Genomic DNA, 21,789 nt, shown 5'->3' with positions numbered 1-21,789 from the left:
TGCTGGCACCACTACATTTAGAAAGCATGGAGAGGGTAAAAAAGGAAATATAAAGGAAGCAAGTCTGCAGGGAAAAAGCCATAAACAGAAGACACCTCAGCCAATGTGTCATCTAAACAGAAGCCTCCACCAGGTTGAGATATAGAATCAAGTCTTGAATTTAGCCAGAGCCTTGGAGATTCTGGCCTTCAGCAACAAAGCTACACTTCCTATCAAGTACCAGAACATTATGAAAAGAAGGGCAGAAACTCCACTGCCCTCCAAGTCAAGAGCAAAGCACTCACTTAAAGCAACTTTTGACAGGTTGATGTATTGAATATCTGCAACAGCTGCACTGGACAATTCTTTCTCTGGCTGCCAAGTGATAGCATCTCACCCCATTTTTGTCTTTCAACTGCCTTAAAAATCTGATATTTCTGTATATCTGTCTTAAACACAGAGACATGCCTGCCTCTTTTCACACCCACTTCTCGTCCCTACCTCTGTTTGTATTGATATTGAAGAACCCCTTACTCTTCCCTCCATGTATGGGCAAAGAGGGTAAAGCAGCTTCCCACTAGCAGGAGAATGCCTGTCTCCTCCCCTCTCTCTTTCTAAATTCCATTCTGGCTCAGGAATGGTTCATTCACTACATTTCCTTCAGCCATTCCTCAGGGTCAAAGTGGATGTGACAGAGGCAGCCACATATGTTTATTCACATGTCTACCCCATTCATAGATAAAGTGGGGAGTGGGAGAGGGTTAGAGAGGCTAAGTTTAGCATCAGTAAGGGTATGCCAGAGAGAAGAGCTTCTGAAGTGAGCCAGGCTGAAATAAAAGTGCCTGAGGCAATGGGATGCAGGGAGAGAAGGCAGAGGAAGGTTGAACTCCTTTCATCCATGCTTCTTTTTAGATCTTAAAGCAGGGCAGACACATGCATTAAAAGTATGGCTACCATTGTCACAGCCCACAAATAGTGACTGCCGACTTCAATAGGCTTATTATTTTTAAAAAGAGAAAGTAAGTGCCTCTCAATGCAGCTACTACTTCAGAGCAATAATTCACAAAATACAGAGAGGACTATACAAATCACAAAGGTGTTCTCCATATAGCATACCAAGGTAAGCCAGACAGATGACACTTCACATACTTCACCAAAACAACACACACCCCTTGCTGACTGTGTTTGCAGCTCCCTGTTCAGGCCAACGAGTTCCACTTTATTTACTCTCACAATTGGGGTGTGTTTCCATGAAGCTGTCTTGTACCATGTACAGTTTATTGACTGGCGCTTCAAGACTCCATGCAGGGCTCTTCAGATGGTTTGAACCTGGAACCTTCTGCATACAAGACAAGTGCTTGGCCACTGAGCAATGGTCCCATAGCTCAAGAGAAAAATAAAAGTCCACATTTTAAAGGCCTTGGGTAAAATCAGTGCAAGAAAACACTAAGAGGAATATTGGGAATGCCTAACCTGGCCCTAGGTTCTTTGTGTAGGTCACCAAATCCTCCATTGTTTCCACCACCTCAGCCACAGTTAGGTATTCCAGAATTCCTTTGCAGACACGAATGATTTTGCGGACCTTAAACAAAATTTTAAAAAATGAAAGAATTAGCTTATTCCTTTTACAGTAAGCCAAAATGGCTCAAATTAAAGGGAATTGTTTACAATTAAAAGCAGAACATGAACAGCACCAGCAGCAATACAGACCAATCTTCCAAGGTACAGTGGAATTGGTTTTAACAAATATTTGCTGCATTCTAATATACAGTAGGGCCCCGCTTTTCGGCAGCCCGCTTTTCAGCGTTCCACTAATGCGGCAGCTTTTGATTAGAGTAAGGCCCCACTCATATGGTACTTGTTCCGCTTTCACTGCATTTTTTGGGCATCAGGCACCATTCTATTCAATGAATTCCACTTTTAGGCAGGTTTCGCTTTTAGGCGGGGGTCTGGAACGTAACCCGCCATATGAGTGGGGCCCTACAGTATTTGTTTCAGGTCAAAACCACTTCTGAACACTTCACAATAGGCCTGTTTCCCCCGATACAAATCTCCATCCATTGTCACTCTGGGACAAATGTTTAGTAGGTGCAATTCTGTATCCATTATGTACACACAAGTCACTCTGAAGTCAACAGAAAACCCTACATGCAGAGGTGCACAAGATTGCCTCCAAGGTCACTTTTTCCATTATGCTCTTTCAAGTAATCTTCTCAATTTGTGCTGTATCAAAATGAATGTATAATCCCTTGAAATAAATGTACACAATTTATATTTAGATACTATTTGGCACGACAAATACCTAACATTGTGAATGTGTGGAATGAAGTGCAGCATGGAAGAGAATATTGCACTTTTAAACTAAAGGAAAACATTGTATTGTGGATTCTTGAATATTTCCAGCATGACAATGCAAGTTTGAGAACACAGTATCAAACCATAAAGATGGAAAGAGAACACTTCCTAGAAATTTTATTATGATGCATTTATTGCAACTAAATTGTACGTCGCCTAGAGTGGCCATCGGCCAGATAGGCGGCATATAAATTAAATTATTATTATTATTATTAAATCAGCTTCTCTGAAAAGAAATTAACAACTCTATAATATCAAGAGTCACTAATAAAGCAAGAGGCATAGGATGCCTGATAAGCTTAGTTTTAATGCATCTCTCATGAGCCTCTTCTATACAGACTAAAAAGCACCAAAAAAATACATAGTCATTGTGTCTGCAAAGGAACATTTAGCATTTATCGTCACCCCAGGACCACATGCTATAATGTTCATTCAAAAGGAACAGAAATAAATCTCATAAAGAATGCCAATAAAAATCTTATTTTTTAACTTTTAATACTATTGTGATAAGTTGAACTATTTCAGAATTCTATTTACACCACACTAGACAGCAGAAAGTAAACTGTTCACAGCACATGTTTCTGAAACCAAGGCATTTTAACTTGAGTATGCTTTACAGATTAAAGATATAATCTGTTGTTTTATTACCATTTTATGTTGTGACATTTACACCACTCAAAAATTCTAAACAGAATGAAGGGTGCCCAAAGGTTTTAAATAAATAAATGGAGGAAGATTGTCAGAACATGGCTTGCCAATGGCATGGCTCACAAATTTGTTGGGGGCTTCATAAACCATGGGTTATGAAGCCAGACATGTCGGGCTGACTACTCCTCCCCTCCCCCTTCCAGATATTAGCAAGACGTTCCCAGCTTGTATTAAGCCATTTCCCCAGGCTTACTTTCCAGGTTTGTTAACAACAGCAAGTCAAGAGTTTCCCATTGGAACATAACAGGGAGCTCTGGCATAATACACCACTGGTTCTGTGCACTGAAGCCCGGATCTTTGCACCTGGCATGCAACTGGAACAGGGGAAGCCTCAATGCTCAGTTCTGGTTTAATAAGCCATGAATGCAGAAAATTGAATTCAGGTGAGTATGCAAAAAAACTCAGTTGCTGTTGTATAGATGTAGTGTACCATCATTAGAAAGCTCACCTCAGCCTCATCAAATGTCAAAAGTAAGTCCGATGTCCCAGAAAGGATGCCTCTTGATCCATCAATGAGGTAATCACGAGCGGGTACTGAATAAGGGTCAGTTTGGAGCATCTGAGCTGCCTGGACAAGTTTTGTGCAAGCATTTTCCACCCTACAAGTAATCATTAAGAAACAGACATTAATGTCAGTCCCATTCCCTGTAGCGAACAGGGTGATAGTGGATTGCTGTCCTGGAGCAATATGCATATTACATACTTTCTCTTACATAGCACAGAGATTATTTAATATAATATATACCCACCAGGACTTTCCCTCTAGTCTAGTACAAATTAAAATGCAACAAACAGAGAGACATAAGAAGATGCCTCATACAGAGAAAGATCACTGGTCCATCTTGCTCAGTAGGATTTCAGGCAGGTCTTCCCAGATGACAGGGACTGAATCTAAGACCTCTTCCACTGAGCCACTGCCCTTCCTCTAACATCAGTCTGGTTTCATTCAGAGCGTGTATTTATATGCTGAAAAATCCAACACTTAGGGAAACCTACATGTCCCATGCAAATGTGCACAAAAAACTTTAACTGATGGTCCTTTTTGGTTTAAAAACTGCTTTTGGAGAACAGATACCAGAGAAGTGGCAGTTGGGGGTGAGGTGGGGAAGTCTTAATGCAACTTACTAACCACACCATGAGACTTGGCTCTTCTTTGAGAGCTAAATCATATATTTGTAACAGATGTATGGAGAAAAACATGTCAAGCTATCTTCCCAAGCTTTTCTCCCAAAATACTACACTCATGTGCACATGCAGAGGACTCAAAACACTTGATAAATTAAAAAGAAAAGCTCTTAACTATTCTAATGCAGAGATCGAATAGTGATCTTATCTTGCTTTTGGTTTTAACTGTATTTTTTATTTGGTTTTGGGATTTTAATTACGTTATTGTATGCCATTTGGAGGCCCTTTTTAGGTTCAAACAGTAGGTTAAAAAATCTTATAAACATATAAGTAAAATAAACACAAATTCAGTTGGGGGGGGGAGCTGAAGCACCTGCCTATTCTTGCCCAAAATGCAAGAGCAGGCAGGAAAAGAGAGAGCAGCACATCTGGACGAGGGTTGCCAGGTCAGAAGCATCCCAAACCCTCAGATTTCAGGAGCTGGCCCTAATGATGTCATGGAGACATGTCCTAGTGATGTCATGGCGGCGTGCCCTAGTGATGCCATTAAGAATGATACATTAAGCATCAACCACAGCTGCTTGGAGCATAACACTCAAAAAAAATATCCAATTGAAAATTAAGATAGACATCTTAGCTAAATGAGGGTGTAGGTCCAGCTGATGGGATCATTCCTTCTCGCCTGTTTAGAGAGCCTGGGAAGGAACATTTAATCTAGCCTACTTGCTTCTGGCAAGAAGGTTTAAGTGCCCTCAGGCCAGGCCAGTCACCAGAAGGCCAGTGAAGGAAAAAAGCCTAGTGTTGTGTTGATGTTAGCTGGGAGCATTCAGGAGTAAAGATGGATGCCCCTGAAGGGTGCAATTCTAAGTAAACTTACTAAGGGACTAAGCCCCACAGAACTCAACAGGACTTACTTCTGTGTAGATATTGTTAGGATTGTCCTGTTGATGAGGCTTGACTAGGGATCCTTTACTGCCGAGAGAGGTTTGAGAAATGAGTAAGAGTTAAGAAGATTTTCTACTCTTTCCTGCCTACTCTGTGGGCTGCTATAAACTCACTTTGACAGCCAACCCAATTTCCATGAGTAATAACTGACAGAGAAAAAACACATGGTTTGGTCTACCTTCAGAGGCAATAAATTGGGAACATCAACTGAAGCCACACTTCCCAGTATGTGGATTCTCTTTTACCACTATTAGGCAAGAAACAAACAGTCATGCAAATAACAAGGTGCATCATCGGTGGGTTTAAGGGGGTTGAGCCACTCTTGGTGTTTCCATGGATGTAAGGGAGTAAGGTCAGAGGTAAATAATATGCAAATAGAAAAAGAAAAGACAGTGATAACTTCCTAAATGCAATACCATACCAACCACAACAAGATTGCTATGAGTAAGACAGAAAACTCAGGATCCCACAACCACTCAGCGTTCCTAGCCAAACCTAAAAGCTTTCTGGCAGTCAGTCACCCAAGGTCACAGAAATCTCCATGCAGCACAACCTGACCCGGGGGCTGCAGTTAGTGCAGAATACTGCGGCACAATTACTGACATGAGTGAGACCCTATCAGCACATAATACCCCTGCTCTGAAATCTGCACATGTTACCAATTTGATACCAGGTTCAAGGTGTGCTCTGTTCCACATAGTCCTTGCTCTGCTCTTGTAAGAAATCGATCCTTGAGTGTAGCAGTACCTAAGCTTTGGAACTCCCTGCCTATTTACATTAGGCAGGTGCTTCATTGTACTCATTTTGGCACCTACTAAAAAAAATTTTTTTTAGGCAAGCCTACCTAGACATGTAGAAGTTGTTATACTTTTTATCTGTTTTAACTCATTGTTGGTTTTATTATTTTGATTTTTTAAAAATACCTGTCTAACTGTTTTTGCCAATAATTTTATTGTTTTAATTCCTTCTATAAATCACTTTGAGGTTTTCTACAATAAAGTGGTATATAAATCTAAATAAATAACAAATAAATTTCAGAGCCACTGTAAACCTTGGTTCTCTTTCCTCTTTTGGGCACAAAGGAATCTGCCTTATACTGACTCATGCCATTTGATACCATCTAGCTCAGTACTGATGACATGGACTAGCATTGGCTCTCCAGGATTCCAGGCAAGAGTCTCTTCCAGAGATTGAATTTTGGACCTTTGCATGCAAAGCATGTGCTCTACCACTGAGCAATAGCCCTGTTTAAAAGAGTATCTTTTAAAATGGTTCTTTTCAGTTCACTAATGAATGCACAGCATACTAGGGCAGATCCATACCATGCATTTAAAGCACATTCAACATACATTTGAAGCACATGAATCCCATCACAGAATCATGGGAACTGTAGTTTGTAAGGATGGTGGGAACTATATCTGTGAGAGGGAAACTACACTTACCAGGATTCTTTGGGGAACGTCATGCACTTTAAATGAGAGTTGGATGTCCTTTAAATATATTATGTGGATCTGCATAACTTCATAAACTTTGCCTGCATATCAATCATTTTAATTAAATTTTAAAATGGAAATAAGCTACCAAGTGTACTGGGTGACCATGGGCTACGCACCATCTCTCAGCCTAATCTGCCCCTGAGGGTGAACATAACAGAGGGGGACCATGACCACCGCAAGGAAGGGCACACTTAAAATGTAGAGGAAATAATAATTTGTAAATAATAATTTACAACCATAGTGTGAAATCAGATACATATTAAGACACAGTATGAAGAAATATTTATATGAGAATGAATGTCAAAGATGCTTATTATTTACATAACCTGTAAAGATATTTATACTGCAATCCCATGCATGTTTACTCAAAAGCAAGTCCCCATGTATTCAATGAGGCTTACTCAAACAAGGAAGCATGCACAGGACTATAATTTAGTGATAAGGAACTTCACTCACCCAATCCAAAATTTAGAATCATGCCACTTTGAGATGTTTTGCAACTGTTTTATACTTGTCTTTATGGTTATTGAATTTTAAAGGGCTTTATTTCTTGTTGTGAGCTGCCTTGGTTTCCATATGCACACACTGGAGATGTAAATATACATGCACCCCATATAACAGTTTATTGTGAAAACCAATTGGCCATTGCAGAACATTTTTTAAAGTATTAGTTTTCTGCCAAATAAAAGCAGTGACACCAAAGTAAAGCCTAACTGCTTTAAAAAAAATTAAAAAAAGATCGGAGGGGGAAAGAAAGATTTACAACACAATCCCTTTCTATGTTCACTCAAAAGTCCCATTGATTTTCAGCACAATACTAACCATGTCTACTCAAAAGTAAGTCCTACTGAATTCAATGGGGTTAACTCCCAGGTATGCGGAATTTAAAGAGAGAAGGAAAGCAAAAGCAAAACGAGATAGAAATATGGTCAGAACCCTAAATGCAACAATACAGCGACTAGTACGTAGGGATAAAGATAACTATTACAATAGTTACTGTATAGAAATAGAAGAGGACCACAAAAAGGGTAGAACAAGAGCCCTGTTCCAAAATATTAGAGAAATGAAAGGGAAATTTAAATCACGAATAGGGATGTTGAATAATCAACAGGGGAACACACTGACTGACTGAGATGAAATAAAAGGAAGATGGAAGCAATACACTGAAGAACTCTGTAAAAGAGATGCCAGGATGACAGATTCATTCACAGAGGAATCATATGATGAAGAACCAGAAATTTTAGAATGTGAGGTGAAAGCTGCTCTTAAAATACTTGGAAGAAACAAGTCACCAGAAATAGATGGCATACCAATAGAGTTGCTACAAGCGACTGAGACTGAATCAGTCCAAAGTTTGACTAAAATCTGTGAAGAAATATGGAAAACTAAACAATGCCCCACAGACTGGAAGCATTCCATATACATCCCAATTCCAAAGAAAGGGGATCCCAGGGAATGCAGTTATTATCAAACTATTGCCTTAATATCCCATGCAAGTAAAGTAATGCTCAAGATTCTACAACAAAGGCTCTTACCATATATGGAGCAAGAAATGCCAGACATCAAAGCTGGATTTAGAAAGGGAAGAGGTACAAGAGATCATATCGCAAACATACGTTGGATAATGGAATGGACCAAGGAATTTCAGAAGAAAATCACCCTGTGCTTTATAGATTACAGCAAAGCCCTTTGACTGTGTAGATCATGAAAAACTATGGAGTGCTTTAAAAGAAATGGGGGTGCCACAGCATCTGATTGTCCTGATACGCAACCTATACTCTGGACAAGAGGCTACTGTAAGGACAGAATATGGAGAAACCAATTGGTTCCCCTTCGGAAAGGGTGTGAGACAGGGGTGTATTTTATCACCCTATTTATTTAATCTATACGCAGAACATATCATACGGAAAGCAGGATTGGACCAAGATGAAGGAGGTGTGAAAATTGGAGGGAGAAATATCAATAATTTAAGATATGCAGACAATACCATACTACTAGCAGAAACCAGTAATGATTTGAAACGAATGCTGATGAAGGTTAAAGAGGAAAGCACAAAAGCAGGACTACAGCTGAACGTCAAAAAGACTAATGACAACAGAAGATTTATTTAACTTTACAGTTGACAATGAGGACATTGAACTTGTCAAGGATTATCAATACCTCGGCACAGTCATTAAGCAAAATGGAGACAATAGTCAAGAAATCAGAAGAAGGCTAGGACTGGGGAGGGCAGCTATGAGAGAACTAGAAAAGGTCCTCAAATGCAAAGATGTATCACTGAACACTATAATCAGGATCATTCAGACCATGGTATTTCCGATCTCTATGTATGGATGTGAAAGTTGGACAGTGAAAAAAGCAGATAAGAGAAAGATCAACTCATTTGAAATGTGGTGTTGGAGGAGAGCTTTGTGCATACCATGGACCACAAAAAAGACCAATAATTGGGTGTTAGAACAAATTAAACCAGAACTATAACTAGAAGCTAAAATGATGAAACTGAGGTTATCCTACTTTGGACACATCATGAGAAGACAGGATTCGTTAGAAATGACAATAATGCTGGGGAAAACAGAAGGGAGTAGAAAAAGAGGAAGTCCAAACAAGAGATGGATTGATTCCATAAAGGAAGCCACAGACCTGAACTTACAAGATCTGAACAGGGTGGTTTATGACAGATGCTCGTGGAGGTCACTGATTCATAGGGTCGCCATAAGTCGTAGTCGACTTGGAGGAACATAACAACAACAATGTGGAATTAGCATTGCAGCTTTACTCCCAGAAAAGCCTCATATTGGGAAGGTTTTCAAAACAGGTTATGAATAAAACAAATAAACTGCCCTCTTCAACAGTCCAGTAAATTTAAATTTGTTTGAGTCCTTAATTAGAAAAGTATAACACTGCAGCATGTACACTTTTTAAAACTTCTGTTCAAAAATTATTTGAAAGATAAAATGCATAATATATCATTTCTGCAAGTAATTTTAAAAAACTGCTTGCACACTTTTATTATAATTATAACTAAAATTGTTTACTTTGTATGCCCTCCAAGATCCTGCTGTGATCTTCTGTTGAAGTGCAAACCTATGCATGTTTATTCAGAAGCAAGTCCCAGTCCTGTACAGAGAAAGTACTCATGCTGCTGAATGCTATACATTTACTGAATTCCTGATGTGGGACACGCAGGAAAAGGAAAGTGTTCTCAGAACTTGAAATGGGATTTAGGGGGAACAAATCTTGTTAATCACGATCCTGACTTCACTTTTTGGCTAAAAACCTGAAAGTGCAGAATAGAGCAGCCGGTATTAACAGAAGTTGCAGGGGGGGGCTGACATTTTGGTTTTTATCTTTTGAACCTGACCACCTAGAAACTTAATTTTTTAAAAAAATAAAAGTTAAGAGTCTGGAGATTAAGATGTCTCAACCGGAGAGGACCCCCAAAAACCAGAGTCTCCAGGCAAAAACAGGACACCTGGCAACCCTAATCTGGACCCATGGCATTAGTTTAAAACGAAGAATGCAGGGAAGAAAAGAAAATGGCAAAATTGAGAGAACGGTTTAGCTGCTCCCTGGCACTCTCCACATCACAAGTAACCAGGTCCTCCCTCTCCTCCCCCCCTCACACACACACACTGCATTTTTTATTTATTTGAAGAATTGTTACCCTGCTCTTCAGCCGAAAGAGGCTTCCAGAGCAGCTTACAAATATCAGTCATAACACAATTTCTGTCCTCAGGCTTACCTCTAAAAGGCACAACACAAAAAAGGAAACAAGATTGGGAGGGAGGGGGGAAAAAGCCAACTCAGACACATGTTCTTATAAGAATCAACTGGAATAGAAACTGTCTAAGAATCCTGCTTCCCCTCTCTTCCTCTGCTATAGCCTAGAGATCCTGGTAGTCTCCCATCCAGATTACTAATCATACTGTTACACCTGTTTAATAACAAAGGCCCATTCACTGGACCTAGAGAGATAAGCAATCTTCATTGCTGTGTAAGTATCAACCAAAGAGAGGGATATAGACAAGAAGGAGATTGGAGTTTCACTAGCAACCTGTTCATCTGTTCTTCTAAATTCAAAACCCCTAGATTTATTTAATCACCTTTTCCATATTTGGATTGAACCATCAGAATAGAAATGTGCATGAGTCATACAAGTTTGGCACTGGATTTTTTCAAGTATATTTTAACCAGTGAAAACATACTGATAGTCTAGACCAGGACTATTACCTAGGGCAGGCCGACAATATTTGCTTGATAGAAAGATACTTAAAACAATCCATTACCTTATATGAAGAGTTATGTGCTCAAGTTTATTTGAACATAATTTGTGATATGATTGCATTCCTTTGATTCACAGCCAGTTTTCTAAAGTCTGGAATTAGACAACATTTCTTGGAATGCACACAATAATCTAATTTCTGCAACACTAATCTTGAGCATTTGAAATGAATGCTGATGAAAGTTAAAGAGGAAAACACAAAAGCAGGACTACAGCTAAAAGTCAAGAAGACTGAAGTAATAACAGAAGATTTATGTACAGTAACTTTAAAGTTGACAAATCAACTCATTTGAAATGTGGTGTTGGAGGAGTTGCAGATACCATGGACCACGAAAAAGACAAATAATTGGGTGTTAGAACAAATTAAACCAGAACTATAACTAGAAGCTAAAATGATGAAACTGAGGTGATCATACTTTGGACACATCATGAGAAGACATGATTCGCTAGAAATGACAATAATGCTGGGGAAAACAGAAGGGAGTAGAAAAAGAGGAAGGCCAAACAAGAGATGGATTGATTTTGCAATCAATTAAAATTGATTTTGCAATCAATTAAAATAATTGATTGAGTTTCAGTGTTTCAAAATAAAATATCATACAGAACGAAATTACAATGTACCATTTGTAATTCAGTAATATGAGAGCATTGGTCAGGAGTCTGATTACTTTTGCAAGGCACTGTACACATACACACGGAGTTTTAGCTGTTTCTGAACTTGTAATCTCTGTAAAATGCGCAGAACAATAATATTAAAAATATCTGTATTGTGTTGTGCGTGTGATGAAGCTTCCATTTTTTTTAATGGTTTGAAATTTTGCAGTGCTTGCTTCCAGACAACTGTGTATTGAGTATTTATCCAGATTAGTTTACACAAAGCTTGTGGGGAGGTTAGGTGATATTGGATATTTATTGAGCATTCATTTTGATTTGTTTGCAGGAAGGTTATATAATGGATGTTGGATCAAGTAAGAGCTATCACATACTCTCTAGTGCATTTTCCTGTCAATTTCCTTATTGCACAAAGACTGGATTTTGGTGGAAATGGGTTTGTTGTGCAAAAGTGCCAAATCAGCTTTTCTGGCATCCCACCCAAAAATAGCAGTAGTCTGGAAGCATCCCATATTTATAGATTTCTTTCATTCTTAACATTAAGAGATTAACAACTGCACTTATATACCAAAATATTTAAAAAAAATAATATTGCAGAGTCAATTCAAGACACAAATTTCTAATTAAATAAAGTAAGGCAACCCACTTTTATCTCCCAGTATATCATTAGTGGCTATAGCAGCTATGCCAACCTGGTCCCCTCCAGATGTTTTGGTCTACTAACTCCCATAAGCCCCAGTTAGCATGGCCTTGCTGACTGGGGCTGATGGAAGTTGCAATCCAAAACATCTAGAGGGCACCAGGTTAGCAAAACCCACTCTACAGAATCCTGAAACCTAGTTATAAATATCAACTTTTGGCCATATCTCATTTCTTCACAACCCAATTTTGTATCGGAGGTGCATTAATTCGCTTCTAGTATTTCTTTATTTTTTTCCCCTGCTGTCAAGAGAGAAAAGGGCCTCAGCTTAGTGGCAAAGCATCTGCTTTGCATGCAGAAGGGCCCAGGTTCTATCCCTGGCATCTCTAGGTAGCACTGGGAAAGAGCCCTGTATAAAATCCCAGTGAACTGCAGCCACTTCAGGTAGATATACGGAGTTAGATGGGGCCAATGACCTGCCCCACTATAATGTGGGTTGGGGGTGGGGGGAGAGAGCAGGAAGCCGAGGTAGGAGAAATGTGTTAATATCCAATGTGCATTTTGGACTTCCCAGGTCCTTCATTAGGGAGTTTTAAAATCAGAAGTTCAATGTTTTGTTACACCTTCTCCACTTTCCTTCTGCTGTTCTTTGCCTGAGGTTTCCCTTTGTTGCTGCATAGGAAGCTGCCTTATATTGAGTCAGACCCTTGGTCCATCTAGCTCGGTATTGTCTAGTCACTGACAGTGGCTCTTGAGGATTTCAGGCAGGTGTCTCTCCCAGCCTCACCTGGAGATGCTGAGGACTGAACCTGGGGCCTTCTGCATGCAAAGCGGATGCTCCACCACTGAGCTATTATAGCCCTTCCTCACGACTTCCTAAAATCTCTCCTATAAAATTTTCTAGTTTTCTTTAAAATACATAGAAGAAGTAATATTCATGCCACTTTTATACCAATTTAAGAGCTTTGATTTCCCCGAAAGAATTCTGAGAATAGCAGTTTTGGTGAGCATTCTGAGCATTCTCTTAGAGATGCCGCATGCCTCTCATTTTGCAGGGTTATTCAGGAAAATAGAAATGACTATAGTATGGATATACCATGGGCTGATGGACTGAACTATCCTTCCTTCCTCCCACACACCTGCCCTCAAAAGAAAACCCTTCAGATTTTTTGTTTTGCTTGAGAAAGATAATAACAAATATGTTTTATAGAACAAAAAAAGAGAAGAGATACTTATCCCGTCATATGCTGATTATTTAATGGCTGTTTTAGCACTGGCTTTAGAGTTCTTGTCACCTGAGGGTCACATGTCTTCAAAATGACGTGTGAACCCTTTTCTGGCATTCTAGATAGGAGTTAATTTTTTGACACACAGAAATTGAGGCCGTAGGAAGAAAAACATAAAGTCTGCAAACCAAACACCTACTCAGGTTTGTTCTGAGATTAAGGTGCAGTGTTGACAAGCTAGTGGGAAACAGTGTTTCATAGGGAGTGTTATCATTTGGGGGCACAGCTATCTTTAGTTACATTTGTGTTGAGTAAGTACTCTTATGAAAAAAAGATTAAACAAAATGTGTAATAACTAAATATGTGTTTGTAAAGTCAGTTCAGTATGAATTCAGCTTGCATCTAATAGTAACAAGGGGATGATGGTAGGAACTATAGTGTTCCACGAGTGTTTGGAGGGCAGCAGTTCAGGAGAACACCAGCAGAGAATTGAAACCTAGAACTGAATGTGTTGGTGGAAAGATGCTTTATAAATGTACGAAGGAGAAAAACAACAAATCAAGGAAAGCCACCATTTTAAGTTTAGTTGTAGTTAGGATTTTGGAATGTTCAGTAATTTATTTACTATTGTGGCAACATTTGTTTAAGGTTTGTAGCAGCAAATACTATAATAATTAAACAACCCTCATGAACAACCTCTGAGAACAGAAGGTATTGAGTTGGCCATTTGCCTGGAGCTGAACAAGTCACACATCTGCACCAACCTTTCATGGACATCTCTCTATAAGAGTTCTGTATATTTATCCTTAACTGCAAAAAAAACAATTCTGGTAATCTCTTCCGTTAAATTGTGTTGTGTTATAAAGATGCATATATTTGATAGAATTGTTGGTCCTTCCTCCCCTCCCCAGTCAGTTTAACAGATGGCAATGGATTGGGGGTCAGATAAAGTGATCACTGGTGGAAGATTTAAAAAAGAAACAGCCCTGCTTTATGTGGATCCAGTGGGCGCTATAACATTTGGCAGGGTATTTGTATGTCTGAAATGTCAAGGGTGACAGAGCAAATCTGAAAAAAGGTTATCATCAGAGGCTGTTGTTCTATTTCTGTGTTTTCCCCTGCCTCCCCTGCATGTTTGCTAGACTTACAGCTGCCAACAACTTTAAAAATACATTCAAAATGAATTAAAAATTAGAACATTAGAAATGAGGAGGTGTGACAAAATGCTGCAGTGTGTCTCCAGCCTCTAACCAGAGTGCTCTTGTTTAGTACTCCAGCCAGCCTGGAACAAGAATTTTCTAGCACTGTTTGGGGCTTGCAAAAGATGCTTCCCCTACCCCTACTCTTGAAACTTACCCTGCTGTGTAGTACTAAAAGGCTCAAGCCCCAAACAGAAGCACTTTATTGCTATATAGCTGGAAGTGTGGAGAGGAGGAGCTTTTAACCTCCAGTCCTGGCAAGTATCCCCCTGACCTTAATCCCTACCTCTGGGTTACTATAAACTGTTAGGGGGCACAAGCAGGCCCACCCTCTCCTTTCATTTTCCTGTTTGCAACTGACCTCACCATAGGCTTCATTGTTAGACCCTGTTTTCCTTCTCCTGGGATGGAAGTAAGAGCTGGCCATAGGAAACAATGGAAACATCTGGAAATTTAGCATAGCTCAGACTAGGCAGGAGTATGTGTTCTCTCTCTCATACTCTAGGGGTTTTTTTACCTCTATGCCCTCAACAATCCTCAAGGCCCAGAAGTGCACAGGGCTTCATTTTTGGGGATTAACAAAGAAAAAATTACAGACATGTACTTGACTGACAGAGATATAAATTTAAGAAATAAATAAATAAATCTACACAAATATGTTTTTGGAGAGAATCAGAAAATTATATTGGAAGGGCTGCACTGCTTACCAATTTGTTTTTGGTGCAATTCAAAGTGTTGGTGATGGCCTTTAAAGCCCTACATAGCTAAGGTCCAGGATACCATAGCAACTGCCTTTTCCTGTGCCAGCCTGCCCACTGCCTAAGGTCTGGTCCACAGAGAATCTCCTTTGTGTCACAACTTTGGTAGAGGCTTGATTGAAGGGGATGAGAGAGAGGGCATTTTCTGTGGCCACATCTTAATTGTGGAATTCCTTGGCCCTATCTTTTATGGCATTTCACTGGATGGCAAACAACTTTTTACTTAAGCAGGCTTTTGGTTTATTGGTTCATTTGTTGTTTATCTGATGCTTGTTTTGTTTTTTCCTGTTGCACTTGACTCTGTTTTTATTCTTCAGTGTTTTGGGGATGTTTTTGTATTTGGTTTTGTTATTACTTGCCCTGAATGTCGAGATATGTCTGTATAATAGCACGTAAAAAGCGGGTGGGGGGGGGAAGGAGAGGTAGTGTGTTAGTAGAGATGTAAATAGTAAATTTGGTGCATCATCACTCCTAAAATACTCCTCTTTTCCTTTTGTAAGACTTGAAGTATTGTGCTTGGTGGTTTCTTTCAGTACAGTACTGTTTCCTTGTAGTTTGGGGCATTAATTGGAAATACGTGCAAGTGCAGAATGCCAACCTCCTTAACTCCTGATGGTCTCTCCCTTTTAAAACCAGCCTTTTCTGTGAAGTCTGTCCTTAATCCTTATCCCCAGTGGGATATCTATGAGGACCTTGAAGGAGGATAGAAAATTCCCCCTACCCCTCAATTTCTCACCTAGCGGGTGAAGGAATCCTTGGGTGAGTGGTGGTATATCCAGAGATCCTGAAGGATGACTTTGGGATGGGATGGTAGAGTCATTAGTTTCACATACAGAAGGTCCAAGTTTCAGTCCCAGGCATTTTCAGGTGCCCCCTGCCTGAAAACCTGGAGAGCCATTGCCTGTCAGTGTACACAATGCTGAGCTAAGGTGGGCCAGTGGTCTGGCTCAGTATAAGGCAACTTCCTGTGCTCTGAGTCACAAGATGAGGCATTCAATTTATGTCCCACCCTTCCTCCCGAAGGACTCAGAGCTGCAAAGCAATTATCCACTACAAAATCTGTGGCATAAGGCAAGAGCGGCATTCAGCTACAGGCAAGACCAATGTGTTTCTAAATCTGTGAATTTTGTTGAGTTTAATATACAAAATGATATTTTGAACAGATGACTCTTATAGACATCAAACTACTTGGACGTGCAAATTAAGCTGTAATGTAGATGAGATGGCAACATCATATTTACAAGCCAAATTTAGCAAAAGAGTAAATATAATTCACTTGGCTGGCTTTAGATACCAGCAAAGTATCTTGTAAATACACCACTAGAGCTGTGTGTGCTAAGACGTCTATGTCCTTTCCGGATAAAAATGCAGCACCTTTTTTTTAATGTACAACTTCAGCATCTAAAAATAAAATACTATTATTTCTGCAAGAGTGAATATATGCATCATTTTCTTGCCTATCGTACCCCAGTCCTAATACATATCACCCTTTCATATTTGCTACTATGATTCCCAAGACATAATTAGAACTTCTTATGCTTAAAAGGAAAAGTTTGATGCAATCATAGTGCAATATATCTGTTATTTAAAAGAGGGAGGGATAAAAAGTAGGCACTAAGCAAATATTCACACAGTAATCCACCATGCACATAGACCTTCATACAGTTTCCCATTTAGTACCTTTATAACTGCCTCTAGACAAACATACTTGTGTGGCTGAAGCACCATTTCTCTGTCCTGTTTCCTGAGGACCTCCCTCCAAAAAATAACAATTTAGCAAAACATTAATCTACCTTATCTAGTCATTACTAATAAAAAACATGAACTATTCAGAGAACGGACAGAAGCAGCTCTTTCAATAGGGGTATGTAGCTGACATTGTCAAGGAAAGTGGTTTCATGACAATGAAAGTGATTATTATGCCTTCAAGACTTCAAAGAAGAAAATCATTGTATCTTCTGCACTGACGCATGAAGTTAATTGCAAGTGTCAGTCAATTAGCTTTTAGGTATCAAACAAAATCTGAGACAAACCGAGAGCAGAGAGTGAAGAGAAGACACGGTACAATTTCACACTTTCATCCAAAAGAAAAAGAACCATACCTATGGGAGGAAAAATATTGTTTGCACTGCTGGTTCTTGGAGAAGTCAGTATTGAAGAGATAGGATACTGAGACAGCTAGAACAACATGACAAAGTTTAGTCTAAATTAACCAAAATGTCTGATGAATCATATTAAGCTTCACTGCTAAATAAAATAGGTTTACATTTTAAATATTTGGACGAAGGCCTAGTTCTCACTGAAGTGGTCAGCCTGTGTCTGGGCTGTACCATGTCAGAATGCAAGTGGAGGCTCACCTATCTGGAAAAAAAAATCCCTGCAGGAAGGGAAAAGTCGGGGAACGGTTCTAGCTTAATCTTGTTCCTGATGTATTAGTTACTACGTATGGGGGGCGGGGGGGTTGTTTGTTTTTCTCTTTACTGAGAAGCATTCAATCAAATGAGGTCTCACAATCTGAAATAGTACAGCGCTGACACAAAGCTACCGCCTCAGTGCAAACTAAACCCTACATTTTCTATAGCTACCACTATCAACACTTGTCATTTCAATTTACTTACTTAATGAATGCAGGTGGCATATCTCTCTTCAAAATCTGGTCTTCGGTTGTCTGGACAGTTTCTTTTCCAACCTGCATGGGAAGAAAAGAGTTACATTATTTTTTATCGCTGGCTTCTGAACTTCAATATACAATGCTTAATAAAGTTAAGAAAAATGAAAAACAGTTGTTCCTATTCCCGTGGCTTAATACTTATTTTATAAAAGTATTTATATACTGCCCTCTCGCAAAACATCACAGTAGTGTACAGTAACGAGCACATTTAAAAGCTATACAAAACAATCATTAAAAATGACTGGCTACTTCCCCAAGGCTCTGAACAAGAGAAGACTGCATAAGGTATCTGCATGAAGCCACCCTGGGCTCCTACTGGGAGGAAGGGCGGGATATAAATCTAATAAATAAATAATAATAAATAAACTAAGCTGATAACACACGAGTGTGATCACAAATCTAAGCATGGCTTCATTATTTCTAACTGGTCATGCTATGAAAATGGAATTAGGCATATTCCCAGCAGCATTTGATCCCTGCATACTGCATGCTTGTGGGCTGGGGCAGAGAGGTTGTGAAGCAGGAAATCCTGGGTTCAAATTTTACCCATGAGCTCACTTGATGGCCTTAGGCAGGCCACTCTCTCTCAGTCTCAACTTCACGTCTTCTGGGATTTACTACTGGCCTGCCTTAGATGGTTGTTGTAAGGGTTAAGACAAGGCAAGTGCTTTGAACACTTGAAAGCACTGTATTACTACGTGCAACCCTGATAGCGCTAAATGCAGACCTAAGTAGGATCCAGAGTGCTCCTAGTGCTACTAAATCATGGGTAATGTCCATGTAACATCATGAGAGAAGAGTTTCCATCTACCCCACCCCCTGCCTTTGGAGCCTTACAAGAAGCTATTGTGGGAAAGGGACGGTGAGTAACATCAAGGGAGGAGTGTTTCCAAGGACCCCACCCCCTGCTTCTGGAAGGCTTAATGATGCCTGAACTAGTGATGCTAGAGGAGCAGGGATCTTTTTTTCTTTTAATCAGAACAACTTGATTCTTGGCTAATTTGTAATTGACATAGAAGCAGTGCCTAGTACTTCTAGGACCAAGGGGAAATAGTTCAAACTCCTTTGTTAATTTTGCTACTGCCAGGAGATGTAATACTGCTACATTTACAGGAATGACATGTTTTTTGAATGCTGTTAGATTTGCTATTATGTTGCTGTTTTATTATTGATGTTATTATGAAATTGTTCTTGCAATTGTTGATTTTGTGATGAATTCTCCTTGTTGTAAGCATCTTTGAGCTTGATTTTCTTGTGGAAAGGCAACATACAAATAAAGTGAAGATGATGTACAAAATTAATGCAGCAACTATATCAACTGTAAATACACTCTGTTCTCTGGCAAAAGACTGACTCATGCAATTCTTGACTGGTTCATTAGCAAATAAACCCCATAATACCAAAATGAAATTATCAGCTTTTTCAAAATATTGTTGCAGAAAGCTGGACTATGTGCCTTCTGTACCAACACAATATACAAAGCAATTTCTGTTCTGGAAATACATTCTTAAATATTTACTGCACTGGCACCATATCACACAAATTAAAAAACTAAATCATTCATGAGATTATATGTAATGTAATAAGAGACCAAGTACAAAACGGAAGTTGACCCTAGACTGATGTCTGTAGGCAGTGATAATTGGAAAAATCTGGAGACAAGATACATTATTGTGTACCTTGTAGGCTTCTCAGATTTTAAATACTCACTGGGAATTTTAGAATGTGAGGTGAAAGCTGCTCTTAAAATACTTGGAAGAAACAAATCACTAGGAACAGGTGCCATACCAATAGAGTTGCTACAAGTTACTGAGACTGAATCTGACAAAAAAAAGTCAACAAATACAGAAAACTAAACAATGGCCCACAGACTGGAATAATAATAATAATAATAATAATAATAATAATAATAATTTAATTTGTGGGTCGCCTATCTGGCCAATGGCCACTCTAGGCGACGTACAATTTAACAACAATACATTACATCATAATAAAATACATCATAAAATACAATATAACAATAAAACAATAAAACAGTTCCAGTACAGAGTAGTAGGCTATTCGTCGTAAAAATTTAACCCTCACCGTAAGTCCCAAAGGCCTGTCTGAACAGCCAGGTCTTCAAAGCTTGGCGGAATACATTCAGGGAAGGGGCATGTCGAAGGTCATACAGGAGGGAGTTCCAGAGAGTGGGGGCCGCCACTGAAAATGCCCTCTCTCTTGTCCCCGCCAACCTAGCTGTTTTAGTTGGTGGGATTGAGAGAAGGTCCTGTGTGGCTGATCTTGTTGGGCGGCATGGTTGGTGGCGCTGGAGGCGCTCCATCAGATAAACTGGGCCGAGACCGTATAGGGATTTAAAGGTTAATACCAACACCTTGAATTGGGCCCAGAAAATAACTGGAAGCCAGTATAGGTCGAACAACACTGGGGTGATGTGTTCCCGGCGGCGACAGTTTGTAAGTAGTCGAGCCGCAGCATTTTGTATAAGTTCTAATTTCCGGACCGTTTTCAAGGGTAACCCCACGTAGAGCGCATTACAGTAATCCAACCGAGAGGTGACCAGGGCATGTACCACCAGTGGGAGCTGATGAGCAGGAAGGTAGGGCTGCAGTCTACGAATGAGGTGTAATTGATACCAAGCTGCCCGACTCACTGCCGAAATCTGAGCCTCCATGGACAGCTTGGAATCAAGAACAACCCCAAGGCTGCGGACCTGGTCCTTCAGGGGCAATTTCACCCCGTCGAACACCAGGTCAACATCTCCCAGCCTTCCCTTGTCTCCCACGAGTAGCACCTCAGTCTTATCAGGATTCAACTTCAGCCTGTTCCTTCCCATCCATCCACTCACGGATTCCAGGCACTTGGACATGGTCTCCACAGCAGACTCTGGTGAAGATTTAAACGAGAGATAGAGCTGAGTGTCATCCGCATATTGGTGACACTGCAGCCCAAATCTCCTGATGATTGTCCCCAGCGGCTTCATATAGATATTAAATAGCATGGGAGACAGGATAGAGCCCTGTGCCACACCACAATTGAGAGGCCAAGGGTCTGAAACCTCCTCCCCCAATGCTACCTGTTGATGCCTGTCGGAAAGAAAGGAATGGAACCACCGTAGTACAGTGCCTCCTATTCCCGATTCCTCCAGGCGATGTAAAAGGATACTGTGGTCGACAGTATCAAAAGCCGCTGAGAGATCGAGGAGGACAAGAAAGGTGAATTCTCCCCTATCTAATGCCCTCCTCATATCATCAACCAGAGCGACCAATGCTGTTTCAGTTCCATGTCCAGTCCTGAAACCCGATTGGTATGGATCCAAATAATCCGTTTCATCCAAGTGTGTCGACAACTGATTAGCCACCACTCGCTCAATGATCTTGCCCAGGAATGGTAGATTCGAAATTGGGCGAAAGTTATTCAAAACCTGGGGATCCAAGGAGGACTTCTTTAAGATGGGCTTTACAATTGCCTCCTTGAGTGCTAATGGCATTACACCCTCCTCCAAGGATGCATTGACCACCGCCTTAAACCCCTCGCCCAATTTCTCTTTGCAGCTCACAAGGAGCCACGATGGGCAAGGATCAGTTAGACAGGTGGTAGGCTTCACAGTCGAGAGCACCTTGTCCACATCCTCAGAAGGAAGAGGTCGAAACCGATCCCATTTGACCGGATTGCAACTGGCCAACTCTGTTTCATTTACTGTGTCCACGGCGTACGGAATTGAGCTCCGTAAATGTTCGATTTTGTCGGCAAAGTGCTTTGCTAATTTGTCACAGGAGGCCTTAGACTGTTC

At 40.1% G+C, this 21,789-nt stretch overlaps 1 protein-coding gene across 6 annotated transcripts in view; it reads right to left on the bottom strand.

Annotated features, from left to right (window-relative positions):
* The window catches only part of VCL (vinculin), a 113,428-nt gene that overhangs the window by 63,292 nt on the left and 28,347 nt on the right, over positions 1-21,789 (bottom strand). For 5 of the 6 annotated variants that reach the window (XM_061634834.1, XM_061634837.1, XM_061634831.1 and 2 more), the window contains exons 2-4: positions 17,944-18,014; positions 3,491-3,641; positions 1,453-1,561 (exon numbers count right to left, since the gene is read on the bottom strand). In XM_061634834.1, the coding sequence (XP_061490818.1) occupies positions 1,453-1,561; positions 3,491-3,641; positions 17,944-18,014 (331 nt within the window). Of the gene's footprint in view, positions 1-1,148; positions 1,329-1,452; positions 1,562-3,490; positions 3,642-17,943; positions 18,015-21,789 lie in introns of those variants that run through there. The other variant, XM_061634836.1, reaches the window with a different exon arrangement.

Source organism: Rhineura floridana, chromosome 7 (assembly GCF_030035675.1).
Source record: "Rhineura floridana isolate rRhiFlo1 chromosome 7, rRhiFlo1.hap2, whole genome shotgun sequence".
NCBI classification, from domain to species: domain Eukaryota; kingdom Metazoa; phylum Chordata; class Lepidosauria; order Squamata; family Rhineuridae; genus Rhineura; species Rhineura floridana.
This window is presented reverse-complemented; position numbering and strand designations above follow the sequence as displayed.